This window comes from Megalobrama amblycephala, linkage group LG14, assembly GCF_018812025.1.
Source record: "Megalobrama amblycephala isolate DHTTF-2021 linkage group LG14, ASM1881202v1, whole genome shotgun sequence".
Classification (NCBI taxonomy): Eukaryota; Metazoa; Chordata; class Actinopteri; order Cypriniformes; family Xenocyprididae; genus Megalobrama; species Megalobrama amblycephala.
This window is the reverse complement of record NC_063057.1, coordinates 52,764,253-52,785,334: the sequence shown is the minus strand read 5'-3', so window position 1 is coordinate 52,785,334 and position 21,082 is coordinate 52,764,253. Positions and strand designations below refer to the sequence as shown.

Here is a 21,082-nt window from a genome sequence, read left to right as displayed (position 1 = left end):
ACAAAGCACAAAGATTATTGCGATTCATTGGATGGGAGGCGCTACATATTCTGCTCATTCATCAACTGAAAACAGACTAGACTAATCGGTTCTTGGAATTTAAGAATCGATATCGGTTCCTAAAAATGAGAATCGATTAAAATCGAGAAATCAATATTTTTTACCTAGTCTTCAGTGTCACATGATCCTTCAGAAATCATTCAAATATGATGATTTGCTGCTCAAGAAACATTTATCATTATTAATTTAAATAATTAAATAACAGCATTTGTTTGAAATAGAAATCTTATAACATAAGTCACTTTTGATCAATTTATTGCATCTTTGCTAAATAAACGTATTAATTTCTTTCAAATTGATCTTACCCCAAATTTTTGACTGGGAGTGTATATTTATTAAAAGTTCTTATTACATTATTATTGTCACATGAAACATTTTGTGAACATTTTGAGTGTTGATCAGAGTTTTAAACTCTGAAAAAACAGAATTCATGTTATCCTAAATCTGTTGCCATTCTGATATATATAGGCCCAGTTTACACCTTGTATTAAGATGCGTTTTGCTCGATCAGATCACAAGTAGATGAGGGAGACACATTCTTATTTACACCTGGTATTTTAATCTGTCTCTTTTGTCCACTATCAACCACTTCTGTCCTGATTTCTTCGAGGGGAGGATCTATGGGCGGGTAAATGTATGGGTTTTTCAGATCTTTCAATCTAATGGATGAAATAAGCTTACTCTACGATGGAAAAACGTACATAAGCTTTCGTTTCTGCTCTGATAGCTGTAAGACCACCTCAAACGTGGTAAATGCATGTTAGAAATCAGGAATGGTGAGATAACATTGTGCTTGGCACAATTTTTATCTTCAAACCAAACTTGTCTGTTTAGCTGACAAAGTTGAAATCCCATCTGGCTAGCATGCTTCCCATAATGTTTACACATTATGTCAGTAGGTGGACTTATGTGGCTGTTTGAACACATTCGATTACATGAGCATCTACACTACCAAGGCAATCCAGTCGAATGTGTTGAATGGAAGTGGTTAAAAATGGACAAGCTCAAAAAATTTTAGCCCCCGTTTACACCTGTATTTAGCATCATCCACTTGTGATCCAATCAACCAAAACGCATCTTAATACCAGGCGTAAACAGGGCCATATATAATACCAATATGTAATTTAATATATTGCCCATTTTAAAGTGTCAGGTCAATTCACCTTTATTTATATAGTGCTTTATACAATACAGATTGTATCAAAGCCGCTTTACCGCAATGAATAAGAAAATAATAATTAAATGCTGCAAACAAAGTTCAATTCTGCCGTAAAAGCAGCTCTAAAAAGACAATAGTGTCATTGTTCAGCTGAAATCACTTCTGTTCAATGACTGTGTAAAGTTCAATAATGTAATGCATTCAATTCATCTATAACAGTGATGTCATCGTCCAGCTCAGTACTAATAGTGTCAGTACTGACAAGTCAGTAATATTGCTGAATATTAAGTGTCCCCAACTAAGGCAGCCAAAGGCGACATATTTGTGTACAAATGATAAACATCTTAAAATAAGCAAATGACCAAAGTCTAGTATAGCACTAGCCCCATAAATTACATCGTCTATAAAACCGCACCCACTGAATACGCCTCTGCGACTTTATGTGTGCTGTAAGGGTTGTAAAGCAGTTCACATCAAATCTTTCATCAGTTTCTACTTCTTGACAAGCTTTCGTAACAAACCCAGAAATTTATATTAAGATCGTTATCTGACTGAAACTATTGCAACATGTTTTATTGCATCATTTGCTTTTAGAGTGCCATTAAAACTAGAGTATGGCAGACGTTAGTCCAGTTCACAATGCTTTAGCTGTTTATACAACAAAACTTAAGTTCAACCGAACAAGCTATTGTGTCATTCAGAGTTATATAATCTGCAGAATAAAGCACAGTTGAGTTTCATTTGAGGTTCCAACCCAGTGAATGAACAAACTCAATTATAAACATGTATATTTATCATAAATTCTTTTTTCTTTTTTTAATTTCAAAATGAATTTGTATGGACTCGAGATCACAATCAAATGAATTGAGAACTTGTGAATCGGAATCAAATCAAATTTTAAAACCTGTGTCAATACCCAGCCTTAAGTTATTTAAAGTCCCCCTGTAGTCAATAATTTTATCCCTTAAAACTCATCTTTGATCACTAAATGACACTTAAAAAAAAAAAAAATCCTGTGGAAAAAAAAGCTTGAATGTAACCCTACACCCTTGTTTCATTTATTATGGATCTATGAATATGTTAATTAGCCCCACCTCCTTAAACTCGCACGAGCTCAGGGATCCACTCGGTCAACTTATTGAGGTAAACGCTGCACAAAGGTATCGCTTTTTATAACGTTGGACACATGATGGTAATTAATATGATTAGCCTTTTGCTTGACTACATTGTCAAACAGCTGCTAATAATGTGTTGCTAATGTTACACAAACCATGTTCCCGTTTGCGAGTCAGACAGCTGCCTTCTAACAATCAGTATCCTTAGAAACACTTTGAACACCTTAGAACATCAGTGGAGAAAGGCATATAGTTCATCATAACATCGTGATATCCATCAAACACCCGCTATATTGCTAAATCTACCCAATTTTTTATATCAACAGAAAAATCTACTGGGATGGCTTCTTGAAACTGTCCTGCTTCAGAGCACTCATGGTTAATTATATGCTAAAGCCTGCCGGCACGTTGACGTGATTGATTACAAGGTAGTTTGTGACGTCACAGATACCAACGATTTCAAACTGCGGGTTCGAGACTTTGAGTTTTTTTTTTCACTGCAGTTTTAATAGAAAATACTCAAATTGTTTGTCTTAAAGGATTAGTTCACTTTCAAATAAAATTTTCCTGATAATTTCCTCACCCCCATGTCATCCAAGATGTTATTGTCCTTCTTTCTTCAGTTGAAAAGAAATTAAGGTTTTTGATGAAAACATTCCAGGATTTTTCTCCTTATAATGGACTTCAATGGCCTCTAAATGGTTGAAGGTCAAAATTACAGTTTCAGTGCAGCTTCAAAGGGCTTTAAACGATACCAGACAAGGAATAAGGGTCTTATCTAGTGAAACAATCAGTCATTTTCTAAAAAAAAATGCAACTGTATATGCTTTATAAACACAAATGATCGCCTTGCAAGTGGTTCCCCCATTCCGCCTTCCGTATTCTTCAAAAAGCTTACGCTGTATGTCCTACGCCTTCCCTATTCAACTTACATAATTAATGTAACTGGCGCTGCATTCATTCCGGAAGTAGAATAGGGAAGGCGTAGGACATACAGCGTAAGCTTTTTGAAGAATACGAAAGTGTGGTTTTGGTGGAACCACTTAGAAGGCGATCATTTGTTTATATAAAGCATATAGATTTTTTTTTTGGAAAATGACTGATCGTTTTGCTAGAAAAGACCATTATTCCTCGTCTGGTATCATTTAAAGCCCTTTGAAGCTGTACTGAAACTGTAATTTTGACCTTCAACCGTTTGGTGCCCATTGAAGTCCACTATAAGGAGAATAATCCTGGAATGTTTTCTTAATTTCTTTTCGACTGAAGAAAGAAAGACATGAACATCTTGGATGACATGGGGGTGAGTAAATTATCAGGAAAATTTTATTTGAAAGTGAACTAATCCTTTAAAGCATATTAAAAACACCACATAGACACATAAACAACATTAAAAACTTGATTTTCACCACAGGGGGACTTTAAGAATCTTACTGAATTGTCCAACTCCAAATACTTTAACTGAAGTTCCTCTAATTATGTGGACAGGGTCAACATATGACATACCTACAGTACTGTAGATCTTTATACCGTATGAATACAGATGTGCTGAGTGATTAGGTAACCTGTTCTAAAGTCTCACTTCCTCTCCTCATTTCATACTTTCTTCATACTTTTCCTTTTTTTATGTCTTTCTTTCTGTTTTCCTTTTTTTTTTTTTTTTTTTCTGTTAGTCAAAGTCCTTGAGTGTCCTCGTCCTCTAGCGCTGCTCTGTGAGCTGCCTCTGATCTGGTCTGTTGTAGTAGAGGTGTCTCTTGGTGTAGGTTTTTCACAGACGAGTTTGAGTTTGACGTTGATCTGATCTTTGACATTCTCAACAGGAGGCTCATAAGATGGTACACGAGGCAAACCTGAAGCAGGCCACTGCGGAAAAACAGCTGAAGGAAGCGCTGGGAAAGGTGAGTTATGCTGATATGACTCAAATGTCAAGACAGCACTTTCTATATGACAACAAATCAAAGAGCTAAATGAGAGAATGCATTAAAACTAAGAAACAAAGCAAATCAACATCTCGCTAAACTGTTAAAATTGGTCACTGTCACCACTGCAAAAATTAAAAAAAAGGCTATCAATAAATTTTCACTAGCATTAAAGCTGCTGTAGGTAACTTTTGTAAAAAATTTTTTTTTACATATTTGTTAAACCTGACATTATGTCCTGACAGTAGAATATGAGACAGATAATCTGTGAAAAAATCAAGCTCCTCTGGCTCCTGCCAGTGGTCCTATTGCCATTTGCAGAAATACACAGCTCCCGGTAAGAAACAACCAATCAGAGCCAGGAGGAGTGTCTTAGCAGTGTCAATCAATCAAGCTCGCGTGCACGCTGATCTCACCCCTCTCATGCACAGCGCCAGCGCATACAGGCTTCAAGATTACCGGTGTGCCGCAGCTTTGCTTATGGCGGAAAAACAATCCAAACTGCCAATTCCTCGAGTGGCACCTGCTCATAAAATAAAGACGGGTAAACGGAAAAAGACAGATGACGATGATAAAAAAGCCAAAAAGAAAGAATTAGATAGAGCCCGAAATAAAACGAGGGTAAATATCGGAGCGGCTTTTCCGAGGTGGAGGGAGCTACGTGTCCTGAACGGATTAAAAACCGATGCAGAGTCAGCCACATTTCTGCTTGACAAGTAAGTATCCCTGCTTGATTTGTTTAATTTTTTAAGAACTACACAACTAAGATAATTTCAAAACAGGACTGACAAATTATGTATGGCATGGTTTCTTGTAGATTTCAGGGTGGTCCTTTGCATATAACATCGTTTTATTTCGCCATAAGCAAAGTTGCGGCACACCGGTATTCTTGAATTTGACGCCTGTACACTGTGCATGACAGGAGTGTGATCAGCGCGCACGCGAGCTTGATTGATTGACACTGCTAAGACACTCCTCCTGGCTCTGATTGGTTGTTTCTTACCGGGAGCGGTGTATTTCTGCAAATGGCAATAGGACCACTGGGAGTAGCTAGAGGAGCTTGATTTTTTCACAGATTATCTGTCTCATATTCTACTGTCAGGACATAATGTCAGGTTTAACAAATATGTAAAAAATATTTTTTTACAAAAGTTACCTACGGCAGCTTTAAAGGTGGGTCTTATGACCAAAATCTAATATCACTCTGATTTTAAGAGTCAGTCAAATATTTGACAGTAACACTATATTTTGCAATATAGCTATTATTGCTGTAAATTTAACCCCAAAACCTTGTATATTACATTGGTCATATAGTCATGTCTGTTTTTTCACTGCAGACAATGCTTCTCTTACTTAGATTTTTTTGTCTTATTTCCAGTCCAAATATCTAAAAATTCTTAAATCAAGAATCATTTTCTAGACATTAAAAATTATTGTCTTGTTTTCAGAAAAAATAAGTCAAAATTAAGTGAGTTTTTGCTTAAAACAAGCAAAATAATCTAGAATAGTCTAGAAAATGCTTCTTGATTTAAGAATTTTTAGATATTTGGACTGGAAACATGACAAAAACTTTCAATCGTTTGATAATTGAGTGATTTACATTCTTTAAAAATTAAATTACATTGAATTTATCATGACACACATCCAATGATTAAGTGCAAAATCATCTTCACATTTGGAAACACTTGAGTTTGAAATAAAATTATAAATATGACTAGATGAACCATGTGTAAAACCCATATGTACACATCTGCACACTGTGACACTGTCAGGGTTTATGTCATTGATGAAGCGCACAGTGCAGTACTATTAACAAAAACACAGTCTTTAATAAATCCAAAATGAAAACACAGGAGATGGCAAGAGTAATAAAACAAACACGTATACATTGTTGAGATCAGACAAAGAACTAAAGAAAGAAAAAATGGTATATAAAGGCAGGGAGATAATGAGTAGAACAGGAACAGTCAGGAAAACTAACTAGGTAACAGGAAAACGGAAAACGATCAAACAGAGTGAAAATGAAACTAAAACAGGATATAACTGATCATAACCATTATAGATGCTCTCATCAGGGTTCAAAATGAACACTTGTCGTACCAAATGAGAGTGAAATGATGCTTTGGTGAGTAAATAAAGCTGAGGTGCCTTTTTTAATATGACAGAAATGACATGAGCAAAATCAAAGATAGAAACAATCCACTAGGAAAAATTCAATGGCTATCAAGGTAGGAAAGACAAAAATCTAATATAACAAGTCCTTCTCTTTCCCCTGGGTTCAGATCGATGTTCTGCAGGCTGAGGTGGCTGCTCTGAAGACTCTGGTCCTGTCAACCTCTCCCACGTCCCCCTGTATGGAAATGCCCCCCGGACCCAAAGCCCCCTTTAAGAAAGGCCACGCTCGCAACAAGAGCACGAGCAGCGCCATGTTGGGCAGCCAGCAGGAGGTTGCGGTAACGCAGCCCATTGTACGCGAGTGTAAAGAGGTTTGTATCTGCTTGTGTACGTTTGTGTGTGTAGGAACACTCTCGCATCCAGAGACATTTCCTATATACCCCTGGGGTTTGTTTCATGTCAACCATGATGACTTCAGTATGTATTTTTACCCGTTGAGTTGATTTGTAGATGAATCTCATGAGAATATTTCCAATATTTCTGACTGCACACTAAACCAAACATACTGTCCAATTTATGAATTAATAAATTATGCTTAATTACATTGTCATTAACTTTTATTTCTTTAGCACATTTTATAAAAAATAAATTTCATGTGGATTACTTTAACGATATTTTTCTGAACTTTCTGCAGCATCAAAGTTTGGGTGGAATGGAGGGACAGAAATCTTTCAGGTTTCATTCAAATATCTTCATTTGTGTTTTGAAGATGAACAAAAGTCTTACTGGTTTGGATGCCATGAGGGTGCATTGTTGGGTGAACTACACTATATTGCCAAAAGTTATGGGACGCCTGCCCTTACGTGCACATGAACTTTAATGACATCACATTCTTAATCCGTAGGGTTTAATATGGAGTTGGCCCACCCTTTGCAGCTATAACAGCCTCAACTCTTCTGGGAAGGCTTTCCACAAGGTTTAGGAGTGTGTTTTATGGGAATTTTTGACCATTCTTCTAGAAGCACATTTGTGAGGTCAGGCAGTGATGTTGGCGAGAAGGCCTGGCTCGCAGTCTCCGCTCTAATTTATCCCAAAGGTGTTCTATCGGGTTGAGGTCAGGACTCTGTACAGGCCAGTCAAGTTCCTCCACACCAAACTTGCTCATCCATGTCTTTATGGACCTTGCTTTGTGCACTGGTGCACAGTCATGTTTGAACAGGAAGGGGCCATCCCCAAACTGTTCCCACAAAGTTGGGAGCATGAAATTGTCCAAAATGTCTTGGTATGCTGAAGCATTAAGAGTTCATTTCAATGGAACAAAGGGTTCAAGCCCAACCCCTGAAAAACAACCCCACACCATAATCCCCCTCCACCAAACATTACACTTGGCACAATGCAGTCAGGCAAGTACCGTTCCTCTGGCAACCGCCAAACCCAGACTTGTCCATCGGATTGCCAGACAGAGAAGAGTGATTTGTCACTCCAGAGAACACGTCTCCACTGCTCTAGAGTCCAGTGACAGTGTGCTTTATACCACTGCATCCGACGCTTTGCATTGCACTTGGTGATGTAAGGCTTGGATGCAACTGCTCGGCCATGGAAACCCATTCCATGAAGCTCTCTACGCACTGTTCTTGAGCTAATCTGAAGACCATACAAAGTTTAGAGATCTGTAGCTATTGACTCTGGAGAAATCAGCGACTTCTGGGCACTGTGCGCCTCAGCATGCTCTGTGATTTTACGTGGCCTACCACATCATGGCTAAGTTGCTATTCTTCCCAATTGCTTCCACTTTGTTATGATAGCACTAACAGTTGACCGTGGAATATTTAGTAGTGAGGAAATTTCACAAATGGACTTATTGCACAGGTGACAACCTATCCTGGTACCACGAATGTGGAACAAATGTTTGTAGAAGCAGTCTGCATGCCTAGGTGCTTGATTTTACACCTGTGGCCATGGAAGTGATTGGAACATCTGAATTCAATGATTTGGAGGGGTGTTCCTATACTTTTGGCTAGGGCTGTGCGATATGACGATATATATCGTTACCATGAAATAAAATGTCTATCGTTAGAGATTTTGCTATATCGTAGTATGTAAATATATTGTACTATTGACACTTTAGAGTGATGAAATGCATGAACGAGAATATAAAGAGCGGGACGTGCTTGATGTTAAAAGAGTTATAAGCGCAATATATCCTGAAAAGGAACTTGGTGCAGCACTCGTGCTGACTGGCACACTGCCAAAGTGCGCGCATGAAACCTGCCTCTCCTAGAAGGTGATCGCGAATTAGAGACTTGCTCAGTGTTAAAGTGTATTAAGCACAATAAGTAGCGGTGGGTGTGATATACTGGTAGACATGATTAGCCGGTTGAAATTTGTCAACTGGTAGAGATTTTTGGACTATCATCTCTGTCAAGGTTACGCTCACGTGAGGTTGCTATGCTGCGCAGTCACGAAAAAAAGAAGTGGTTTTAAACAAGTGGCTCTCTGAAGAGACCGTTGACGTGCGACATGAAGCCGCTGCTCATAGAGCGCGTGAGGACTGAACTGAGTGCTTTTTGATGCCTAATTGGGCTTGAACGGATAAATACACATACCTATGTGCCAAAGTGACCATGTATTTGCAAACAGAGCCATTTATGTCTTAAGTGAAGGTACAGTTGAGAAATACAAGGCTCGAGTTAATGGATCGGTGCAGTCAGTCTTAAGGCAGGAACACACCAAGCCGACGGTCGGATGTCTGGCAGTTTTTGTTCGTCGGCCGACTAAGTTTTCTCAGTGTGTTCCGCACCGTCGGCTGAAGTTGGTCCTCGTCAGCTTTTTTTCGGCTCATTCGAAATGTTGAATCACGTCGGAGCTCGTCGGTCTGTCAGGCCATCTGATCATTCTGATTGTCTGTTCAGCTACTGCCACCTGCTGGTTCAGAAAGGCATTTCATCTCAGGCAGGCGAAGAACTGACGTGCTACTTGGCCGTCGGCTGTCTAGCGTTGGTTTGGTGTGTCAGGCCAACTTTAGATACAGACGCTGCCGACGTGAGCCAACCCCGCAGTCTGCTTTCATCTCCACTAGTTCGTCGGCGTCAGCTTGGTGTGTTCCTGCCTTTAAAGGGACAGCATCCAAATTTACCTGCTGTCATTATTAATGCTAATCAAACAACAAAAAAGACAGAAAATCTCTCACTGCTTGCTTTTGTAACTTTAAGAAGAATAAATGTATATTTAATTTACACAGTAAAGAATATGCATTATTTTTTTATACCTTTGATTATACATTTTCTAGTGCTTGAAGTTTTTTCATGTAGGTCTATTTTGACTGCCTTGTCTGTAATATTGAAATATGATGATTGATGATATTTTTAAAGCAAAAATAACTATATTGTGATATATATCGTTATCATGATATAAAAGTACTCATATTGTGATATAAGATTTTGGTCATATCGCCCAGCCCTACTTTTGGCAATACAGTTTATCTCTTTCAAGACAAAAAAAGACTCTAAAATGAAGGGATGCCAACACTAGAGAAACACTAACCTGTTTCCTGATCCTCAGAAACCTAGCTGCTGCTAACAGAAGATGATTCTGTGATGCATGAGGAAGCCCCAAATACAAAGAACTGCAAGAATCCAGTCTTGATTAAATAAATGCATATATAAATCGATTTTAAGATCGTTGAAAGACAGGAAAAGCTTAATTTTTTGCAATGGCCCTCAGTTGGGAACAGCTTTAACCACAGAGTTCAGTTACTTAAAAAACAATGTTAGTTCTGAATCACACCAAGATTCATTGCTTGATTATGTCAATTAGATATGAGGGTGCCTAGATTATTAGTTATATGTATGGTTGAAATGATAGGTCCAAACATTGATTCAGTTTTAGCTTCAATTTGAAGAAAATTTACAGCTATCTATCTTTTGATGTCACTCAAACAATCCAGCAATGACGTTAATGCAGAACTACCATTGACCTTTAAAGGAAGATAATAGCTGTGTCGTCACCATTACAATAAGCAACATTGTGTTTTTGACAAATAAAATGTATGAGAGTAACACATATAGGGAAAACAAGTTGAGACTTAGAATAGAGCCTTGAGGAACCCCACAATTGAGAGCAGAAGAAGAGTCATTTCCCAATTCTACAGAAAAACTAATTCCATGATGTATAGTGTCAAAGGTTGTGGTAAGATCAAGAAAGACTAGAACAGCACAATTCCCTGAATCGACAGAGAGTAACAGGTCATTAGATAGTTAAGGAGGTCAGACTGTTTTATTTTATGATCTGAAACCCAACTGAAATTTTAATTTTAAGACTAAAGTTTTTGAGAAGGGGTTACACCATAGCATGCCGAACAGTTTTTACATGCTATTGGGTTGAATCAGGAAAAGTCAAGTCGACTGAAGTCAAGTTACAGTATATATTATAAATCCCCCTACACATATATACTGTATGTATGCGAAGAAAGTTGGACATATTTATATATCCAGTTTTATATAAAGGGCTGGGTGATAATATAGTTATACTTTGCAATGAAATAAACTATCAAGAAGTTGAGATTTGCTGTATATTATATATTGCTTTACTTGAAAGTATACTGGCAAATTTGGAGGTACTATATATCCAATTTTTAATATATTGCTGATTGATAATATAGTTTACATTTTGCCATGATATCATTTAAGTCCACATCATATTATCAAACTTCTAACCACAGGTTGAGAGCTGTAGTTCAACTTTGCAGAGTTGTTTGCTAATGTTCACTGGAACTATGGTTTCGGGAAACATCAAATCATTGACAGAACTTGCGTTCATCATTGGCTAACAGTGCTTTGGGAAATGTACCTCTGTATGACTTACTTTGTTTTGAGGAACACAAAAGAAGATATTTAAATATTACACACTGGCATTGTTTTCCATATAATGAAAGTCAAGCGTGACTGAAGCTACACAGTATACTACAGCTGTGTGAAGAACAGTCTGAAACTTACTTCAAAGTTCGCTGATCACCTTCTTCTTATCCAGGGTTCTGAAATGGACTATAAAAGTTGTTATAATTGTGGCTATTAAATAGTATATGTGTGTTTTTGGCATTTGCTAGGTGGATTCATTGCTCTTCACCGAGTTCAAAGCGTGGAAAGAGGAGCCGAACCTGGAGAGAAGTTGCTCCTTCCTCGAGCGCATTTACAGAGAAGACATCTACCCATGTCTGACGTTTTCTAAAAGCGAGGTATGTCATCCTTCTGCAGGGCTTATGAGCACCTCCTTCTACTGTTTTTATTTTATGGACATTAGTTTCTGTAAATGATTAGCTGTAATGAACTAAACAAACGTGGCAGCTCAGCTAATGGTTGAGAATCTAGGCTAATAACAGATCTACAGCTGCTCTCTGGTGGTTGAATCTACTCATGAATGGCTGAAAACATGTCAGTTATATGAAAGTGTAGTTTACAAAGCGACATGCTGCTCATATTGTGAGGTAATTTACTAGTCATGCTACCAAACAAAAAAACGTAGTGCAGTACACTGCATGTAACTAATGGAAAGGCACTGCCTTAAGCTGTACAATGGGGAAATTTTAAGAGGTGTTCAATTTGGGGATGGAAAAACAAAGGGCATTAATGACCTATTGTGATTTATTAAACTTCAAAAGGCATATGAATTAATAAATAAATGTAGTTAAAACACGGCGCTGTTGCACATTCTACAGGCTTGTGGATTCAGAGCATTTTGCAATCAACAAATACAACAAATTTATGTCAATTGTTTGCTTATGATGTACTGTTCATGAATTATAACAGTTTGCTTTATGGCTTTTTATTTTGTATTATTGTTGTAGATAGTAAGAGCTCATATTTTATCTCCCTCATCTTTTTGAATGAACAGCTGGAATTAGTAAAGCATATACATTTCAAAATAAGAGTCTTAGTGTATTTCAGGTTTCCTTATAGTTGAAAGGTTTTATTTTTGTATTTATTTATTTTAGTTATACTATACATTGTATCTGGCATTTAATTCAATATATACATTCGTAAATTATCTCTGGGCAGCCCCGTCAAGGAAGGAAAGTCTAAGAACATTACAGGGAGTGCAGAATTATTAGGCAAGTTGATTTTTTGATCATATTTTTTTTCCAAGTACATTTTACCAATTCCAATCCACATCAATCATAATAACTACTATTAATATTGTTTTTAATCATTTATAAGTGATACATAATTGTTCATGAAGGCTGGAAATGAAAAATGCCTTATATTCAGGTGTGCAGAATTATTAGGCAGGTTTTCTTTTACAGGCCAAATGAGCCAAAAAAGAGATTTAACTCAGACTGAAAAGTCAAAAATGATTAAATACTCATGAGAAGGACGCAATACTAATGCAATACTAGAAATTGCAAAGTTAAAGCATGACCAATGGACAGCAAAATGCTCATTGGGTCAGCGGGGTCATACAAAAACAGGTGGAAAAGAAAAGACGCATGTTAACTGCAAAATAATTAAGAATTAAGGTGAAGAATTAAGTGTGAAACCATCAGGAACCCTTTAGTCTCCAGCGCCACCATTTTCCAGAACTGCAACCTACCTGGAGTCTCCAGAAGTGTGAGGTATCAGGATCTCAGAGACTTAGGCTAGCTAAAGAATCCTAAAAAATGACCTGCTCTTAATAAAAATCACAAGCTGAAGTGTTAGAAAATACATTAAGACTGGGTTTTTATAGGCCTTATAGACAGACAGATTGAGAGTGACTCTTGAAGGACCAGCACCACATCCTCTTGTACCACCGTTTGAAGAATTTATCTTCCAGAATCTGGCAGTAAGATGTGGGAGTTCACTTTTAGTCCATCTCTTATCCTGAAATGTCCGTCTTGCAGATATGGACTAAAAATGATCTTCTAAAACTTACTGTCAGATTTTGGAAGATGAATTCTTCAAACGGTGGTACAAGAGGATGTGGTGCTGGTCCTTCAAGAGTCACTCTCAAGCCGTCTGTCTATAAGGCCTATAAAAACCCAGTCTTCATGTATTTTCTAACACTTCAGCTTGTGATTTTTATTAAGAGCGGGTCATTTTTTAGGATTCTTTAGCTAGCCTAAGTCTCTGAGATCCTGACACCTCACACTTCTGGAGACTCCAGGTAGGTTGCAGTTCTGGAAAATGGTGGCGCTGGAGACTAAAGGGTTCCTGATGGTTTCACACTTAATTCTTCACCTTAATTCTTAATTCCTTTGCAGTTAACATGCGTCTTTTCTTTTCCACCTGTTTTTGTCTGACCCCGCTGACCCAATGAGCGTTTTGCTGTCCATTGGTCATGCTTTAACTTTGCAATTTCTAGTATTGCATTAGTATTGCGTCCTTCTCATGAGTATTTAATCATTTTTGACTTTTCAGTCTGAGTTAAATCTCTTTTTTGGCTCATTTGGCCTGTAAAAGAAAACCTGCCTAATAATTCTGCACACCTGAATAATAGGCGTTTTTCATTTCCAGCCTTCATGAACTATTATGTATCACTTATAAATGATTAAAAACAATATTAATGGTAGTTATTAAGATTGATGTGGATTGGAATTGGTAAAATGTACTTGGAAAAAAAATATGATCAGAAAATCAACTTGCCTAATAATTCTGCACTCCCTGTATATAGATTTTACACACTCAGTACATGGATTTTATCTTTATATTGCTTTTCTTTGAAGACATTATTATAGTATCAGCTAAATCCAATATCGATTGACTTCTAATTCATATGTATGGACATATTAGTACATAAACCAATTTCAATACATATGTATGCAATATATTGAATAACACATGTCTTGAGTATTTTAAACTTGCAGGTACCTTGTTTAGTGGAGTAATGTGTTCCCCAGCCTGTATAATTAAGTAAAAGAATCTGACATGCATGATGTTCTGTATGAACATAAATTTATTTATATTCATTTTATTTGCACAGGTTTAACAACCTAAAAAACATACATAACAGATAATGTAGTCATATATTGCTGAATAGAACAGTAGAATACACCAAGCATATTTGTTTCAGTTATTAGCCAAAATGTACCAACACACATGTAAACAGTACACACTTAAATGTCTTTTGTGGTTAGAAAACTTTAAATGTGAATTTAGATTTGTGCTGGGCTGATGTATAGTTTGTGCGATCCGCAGCTTGGATCGGCGATCCTGGAGGCGGTGGAGCAGAACACACTGAGCGTGGAGCCGGTGGGATTCCAGCCGCTACCGGTGGTCAAAGCATCTGCCGTCGAGTGTGGAGGACCCAAGTAAGTGGCCGACTTCACTTGACACAAGGCCCGCCGCTCTATTATTGTAGTATTGTAGCACCGCCCCAAAGATACTTCACAACAAATATTAAATAATGTATATTCATCAAGGTAACTTGAAAGAAGAATTTAGAATTGCAGGGCATGCTGGGAAGCCACAGATCATGAACAGTGGGTAGCTTCACCAGAGACTCATACACAATCACATAAAATATTGACAGACACTGATGCTGCAGGAGGAAACACATATGAAGTGCTTTTTAAACAGAATCATGTGTGTAAATTTACTTAATTATTATTAAAATGTAAAGGAAAAAAAGAAAGTAAAAGTCCTACCATATGTATATTCCACCCATGAACTCAGCCAGCTGATTTCACTAATTAATTCTACTTCCTGGCTGAGAAACTGTGCTAATTAGCAAATCCAGGTGATTGGAACAAAATACTGAGGAGGACTTTTACTTTCTTAACCTGGACTTTACACCTCCAGGGTAATGAGAGTGGAAGAGAGCACTGTTCATTCACTCTCTACATTTCCTGCCCGTACTGTGACTCAAACCCACGACCTTACAAGTCCCACTCTCAAGCCATTAGGCCACAAAAATTGTATTTTTATTTCATGTCTGTCTGCATGACTGCATGTCAATTCTTTTCTTTTTTTTCTGTATTTGTGTTCTTTTGTTGGTTTTGTTCTTATTCTGATGGGCTCTTCCTGTGGCAGGATGGCACAGACTCTCGTGTAAGTGAATCGTGATTGGACCCTCAATTCTCCTGATCTGGCCAATACCACCTTGTGTCCTGATCCCTCTCTTGATTTCCCTTGTGTCTGTGTTTCAGGAAGTTCTGTCTCAGATCTGGGGTGAGTTTCCCGAAAGCATCGTTAGCGAACCATGGTCGTTAGTCCCATTGAACTCTATTGGTAACGACGGAACTTGCGACCATAGTTCGCTTTGGGAAACGCACCCCTGTTTGTGTGTGCTTCGTTTAGTTATTCACCCAGGTTTTATAGTCGTAAATCCCTTGTCAGATGTCCATCAGGTTTGTGGTATAAAATATTTCTAAATGCTTTCAATCTCTTTCCCGCTGTGCAGGAAATGTGCCCTGTGTGGTCAAACCAAAACCTGCAAGCACAGAATCAAGTTTGGTGATTCCAGCAATTATTATTACGTGTCTCCGTTCTGCCGCTATCGGGTAAGTATCGCACTTTTGGCTTGTTATCCAAGACACATTGAATTTAAAAATAGCCACATCCACTCTTACGTTAAAAATAACTTGGATAGGCTTCACAACATAGTGAAATATGGATGCTTGTGTAGATAGGTCTTTGGAAAATATTGTGTATTTATTTCTATTTGTGTTGCATATTCGAATAAAAGCATCTTTATGTGTTTCACTAGTGATAGAATGAATGTTTTAAATATTAAAATCAAATGTATTTGACTTAAGACCATCCTACCAAATTGAGCAAGTCGATAAAAAGAGCAATTGCAAAGAATTGACCGTGAAACCTACATTTGCTTCAGCAGGTTTTGTCTCTTTGAGAAGGTGACTAGATTAAAGGTTCTACTGAGGAAAACTGACATTAGGTTGTTTTATTATGGAGAGAAAAGTCATATCTGATTCACCGCAACCATACATATGTCATATTTAGTCTGCTTAGTTTAGTTCTTTGTGTTTAGTTTCTTTGCTTGTTCATTTGTTGCTATGGTTACTCATTTGTTCATTAATTACCCTCACCTGCTCCTTGTTTCACCTATCATTTAGGGTACGTTTACACGACAACGTTGTATTAAAATTAGGGCTGTCAAACGATTAATCACGATTAATTGCATACAAAATAAAAGTTTGAGTTTGCCTAATATATGTGGGTGTACTGTGTGTAATTATTATGTATATATAAATACAAACACATCCATGTATATATTTTAGAAATATTTACAAGTATATGTATTAATTTATATTTTTATATAATTTATATTATATATAAATACATTTTTTTGTACATAAATAACATATTTCTCTTAAATATATACATTAATTTGTGTGTATTTATATATACATATTATTTACACACATTACTCACACATATATTATGCAAACTCAAACTTTTATTTTGTATGCGATTAATCGCGATTAATCGTTTGACAGCCCTAATTAAAATGGAAAAGCTTGCATTTTCAGCCCCCCAAAATGCTGTTGCCATGTAAATGATCTACCAAAACTCATAAAAAATCATTTAGTTTTTTTTTTGTTTGTTTGTTTGTTTTTTCTGATTTTAATTGAAAACGGTGTTGTGTAAACGGCCCCTTAGTCTGTGTATCTCTCATTTTGATTTGTTTTATAATGTTGTTTAGACCTGTTTTTTTTTTTTTTTTTTTGTGATCCCGTGCTCCAGCTCTCCTGCGTTTCTTTGTTCCTGTTTTGTTTTCATTTAATAAACAATCTGCTTGGAAAAAGATCCTCATCTGACGTCATTTGAACCAATCCTGAAAACATAGCGGTTCATAAATATATTGAAACCTGTAAAAAATAATTTCTTCTTGGAAGTTTAACAAATAAATGCACTGAGATACAAACTTATAGCAAAATCTGCAGAAACATTGCTATGTAAATGTGCCCATAACTGAGCAAAAACTGCCTGCAAATGTCAGAGAAACTAATTTGATAATCATTTTTTTATGTAAATTTCGCCTCCCGATCCAGTCTTGATAAATATTGTGAATGAATTTGGCTTTTGCTTGTGATGGTGATTGGCTGGAGTGAATGATTAGGGTCCTCCCAAACATGATTTTCAAACTTCACTTAACCATTATTAGTCAAATCCTTCCAGTGTTGATCATGATGGTACTGTCATAGTAAAGATATATGTATAGTAAAGTATATCTTTCGTAAAGCTGAAAAATAATTGATATCTATGAAGAAAATTAACCCATAATTAAACTTGATTAAAATCAGCATAAATTGAATTCTGTACATCTAATATCATAATGCTCTAGGGTTGGGAATCGTGAGAAATTTTCTGGTTCCGATTCCGGTTCTGCCTAACGATTCTGGTTCCTTTAAAATAATTAAACAACTAATAAAAAATAGTAGTAAGGAAAAAATGCACAATACTCGACTCAAACTGTCCTTTTTGTGTTTATTATTCTTGTAAAATGAATTTAACAGACTGTTAATCTCAACAAATGTGCTAACACTTTCCAATAAGGTTCATTAGTTAACATAAGTTAACTACATTAACATGAACTAATAATGAACTGCATTTCTAGCATTTATTCATCTTTGTTAATGTTAATTTCAGCATTTACTAATACATTATTAAAATCAAGAGTTGTATTTGTTAACATTAGTTAATGCATTGTGAAGTAACATGAACAAACTATGAATGGCTGTATTTTTATTAACTAACATTAACAAAGATTAACAAATACAGTAACAAATGTATTACTCATGGTTAGTTCATAAATGAACCTTATTGTAATGTTACCACAAGTTAGATAAGATGCTTGAACACACATGTGAGATCCAGACAGAATATTTTTGTAAGTTAGATTCATAAAGACTTCACTTGTTTCTGAAAGAATGATTCAGTGATAGACACATTTTTAAAAGTAAATTTGTTGCCACCTAGTGGCGTAACAATGCAATCGATACAGTTGTTATTTGAAGTCCAGTTACTTTCAGAAGGTAATTTATTATACATAAACATCAGCGTTTCTATCTGAATAATAAACTTTTGTATACTTCTATTTGTCACACAGAAATAATGATACAATGCGTTTGAAAAGATTGTTTGTGAAGCTGTTTATATTTACACACGACAACTCTCTTTGATCAACGACAGCGCGAACGCAGATTTAAATGTCACGATTTTATTTTTGTCAAAGGTTTAATATACACGGGCGAATCATTGTCATTTAGGAATTAGATCATGTGGGTGATGAAATCAAGAACGCAATCTTTTAAATATTAATCGTGCCGCTTTGGGCACCTCTCTTTCTGCATTGAAATCTGACGTATAAGAGGGCTTTTCAGTGCATTCATTGCTATAATATTCATGATGTGAGATGTCTCTATTAAAGGATATTAAAGGCTCCCTGCACTTCGCCCACCCATCACACCAGAACCGTTTTCGGAACCGAAACTTAGAAATCTTGCACGGTTCCGATTCTTTTCAAAAAACACTACCGGTTCTGAATGAGAACCAATACTTGGTTCCCAACCCTACTCTTAAGTGCTATTACAAGGCTTGATTGTCTTTCTGTATGTGCTTATTTTTTTCTTTGTATTTTTGGGTGAAATATGACAGGCCACGTCAGCATTTTAGTATTCAGTTTTTATGCTTTGAGTGTTATTGTCACATTGTTTTCATGTGTAGTACTGAGGTTGGAATGTGAATGACACATTTTTCTTCTCTACCTACCTCAGATTACGTCTGTCTGCAACTTCTTCACCTACATCCGTTACATCCTCCAAGGACTAGTCAAACAACAAGATGGTAAGCTAATAAATTATCTCTTTTATAGACATATATCTTTCAAAGCTACATATCAGTATCCAAGCTTGTTTTCAGTGGCGTATAAAGACCTTACATAATGAACCGTTATGTTTTTATTACCTTAGAATGAGTCATGCGGGTCCCCTTAAGGCCTTTGCACATGGAGTCCGAAAATTTCGTATGGTTTTTTTCATATTCGTGATCCTAAAAATTCGTCAAGCACAGAGACCTTGCACACTGAGTCTGATGCGTATTAACGAATCCGTTGCGAAAAAATTCGCAAAACAATACAAAATGGAGTCTTCAAGCAGTGAGAATGATTTAGTTGTCCTGTCTTCTTAAAAAGAAGAAATATTGGGTCCATCCAATCCCGAGATTGCGTAGAGAGAGAGAGAGGAAGGAGATTTCACCACATCAAGCAGCTGCGTGATTATCCCGAGTGTTTCAAAGTTTACTTCAGGATATCAATGGCTCAGTTTGATACTTTGCTACTGGCACAATCTGTCTTTATATTCTGTCTCTTTGTATTCCGCACTTTGTTTGTCATACAGTGCTATTGCTTTGTGCTGTAGACGACGATGGATCAACTTGTCAGATGGCATTCTGGATTTTGGCGTTCGCTTGTACGGTGACTCTGAATTGTCAAAACGTCTCTCAAAATGCGTGCCACGGATGCGAAAAAAAATCGAACCTGATCCGAATTTTTTTATGACTGACGAAAGTTTCAGAGGCAGTGTGTAAACGTGATTGACACAACGTGAGGTCGTATTTATTTTTTAACGTGCGAAAATTTCAGATGCGAATTTCTGACTCATTGTGCAAAGACCTTAGCATATTAAGTCGTCATTTTGCGCCGGCATGTTTCTACAGTTGCCCTAAACACACAAACTGCTCTACAGAGCGCATTTGCTTGATTGGCTACTCTCTGTGTCTCAGACTTTGTCCTATGTTGGACACCGTAGCTAATCAATATTGCAATTCACAACCTCGCCGCTAGATGCCGCTAAAGTTTACACACGGCACCTTTAAGTTTTAAGTAAATTCACTGACGAAGTACACAAATTTAAGTATTTGTGTAAAACTACAGAGACCATAATAAAATAGTACTCCTGTAAAAACTACTTTTTATTTGTTTTTTTAATTTGTTTTTTTAATTTAAGTGTGTGTTATATGTGGTGGTAGTAGTCGCAGATGAAGGAGATCCAAATAACAGTCTTTATTAAACCCAAACACTCAGGAGAACACTAGAATTTGCTCAGGAACATAAACCACACTTTACATAAATGAGAACCAACCAGGAGCAACTGAAACACAAGGAGTGTATGTACAAGGTGCAAACAAAGAAACCTAGATGAGAAACAGGTGGACATTATCAAATAACCAATGAGTAACCATAGAAACAAACTAAGGAGAAATAAGTAACCAAATAAACTAAACAGGGGTGCGTTTCCCGAAAGCATCGTTAGTCAACTATGGTCGTAAGTCCCATTGAACTCTATTGGTAACAACGGAACTTACGACCATAGTTCACTTTGGGAAACGCACCCCAGGAACTAAATAAAAAAAAAAACTGAGCAGAATGTAAAAACCAAACATATGTGTTACAATGTGCAAACAAGTGAAAATAGAATATACCAAATAGTATTTAATAATGGGGAAAAAATGTGTGGTGAAAATATAAAAACAGACATAATATGGGGCAAAATGCAGTTACTAATTTTTGCAGGACAACATTACAGCAGCCCTTTCTTCAGACTCTCATCCACAGACTCCTTGATTTGGGTGCGGGAAGGGGGTGTTTTTATTGCTCACTAAATGACAGCACAGCACAAACTTTAATGTGCTCGTTGTCTCCCAATTAGGACTCTATAAATAGATATATATAAAGTCTGCTTATTAAAACAAAGAAGCGTTGGTAGGACGATGGATGGTATGCAT

The 21,082-nt window shown here is 36.7% G+C and overlaps 1 protein-coding gene across 3 annotated transcripts in view; it reads left to right on the top strand.

The window, feature by feature from the left end:
• The window catches only part of LOC125245494 (RAB3A interacting protein (rabin3)), a 45,408-nt gene that overhangs the window by 23,557 nt on the left and 769 nt on the right, over positions 1-21,082 (top strand). For all 3 annotated transcript variants that reach the window (XM_048156079.1, XM_048156077.1, XM_048156078.1), the window contains 6 exons: positions 4,152-4,229; positions 6,533-6,736; positions 11,470-11,598; positions 14,534-14,646; positions 15,738-15,837; positions 19,075-19,144. In XM_048156079.1, coding sequence (XP_048012036.1) covers positions 4,152-4,229; positions 6,533-6,736; positions 11,470-11,598; positions 14,534-14,646; positions 15,738-15,837; positions 19,075-19,144 — 694 coding nt within the window. The remainder of the gene's footprint in view (positions 1-4,151; positions 4,230-6,532; positions 6,737-11,469; positions 11,599-14,533; positions 14,647-15,737; positions 15,838-19,074; positions 19,145-21,082) is intronic.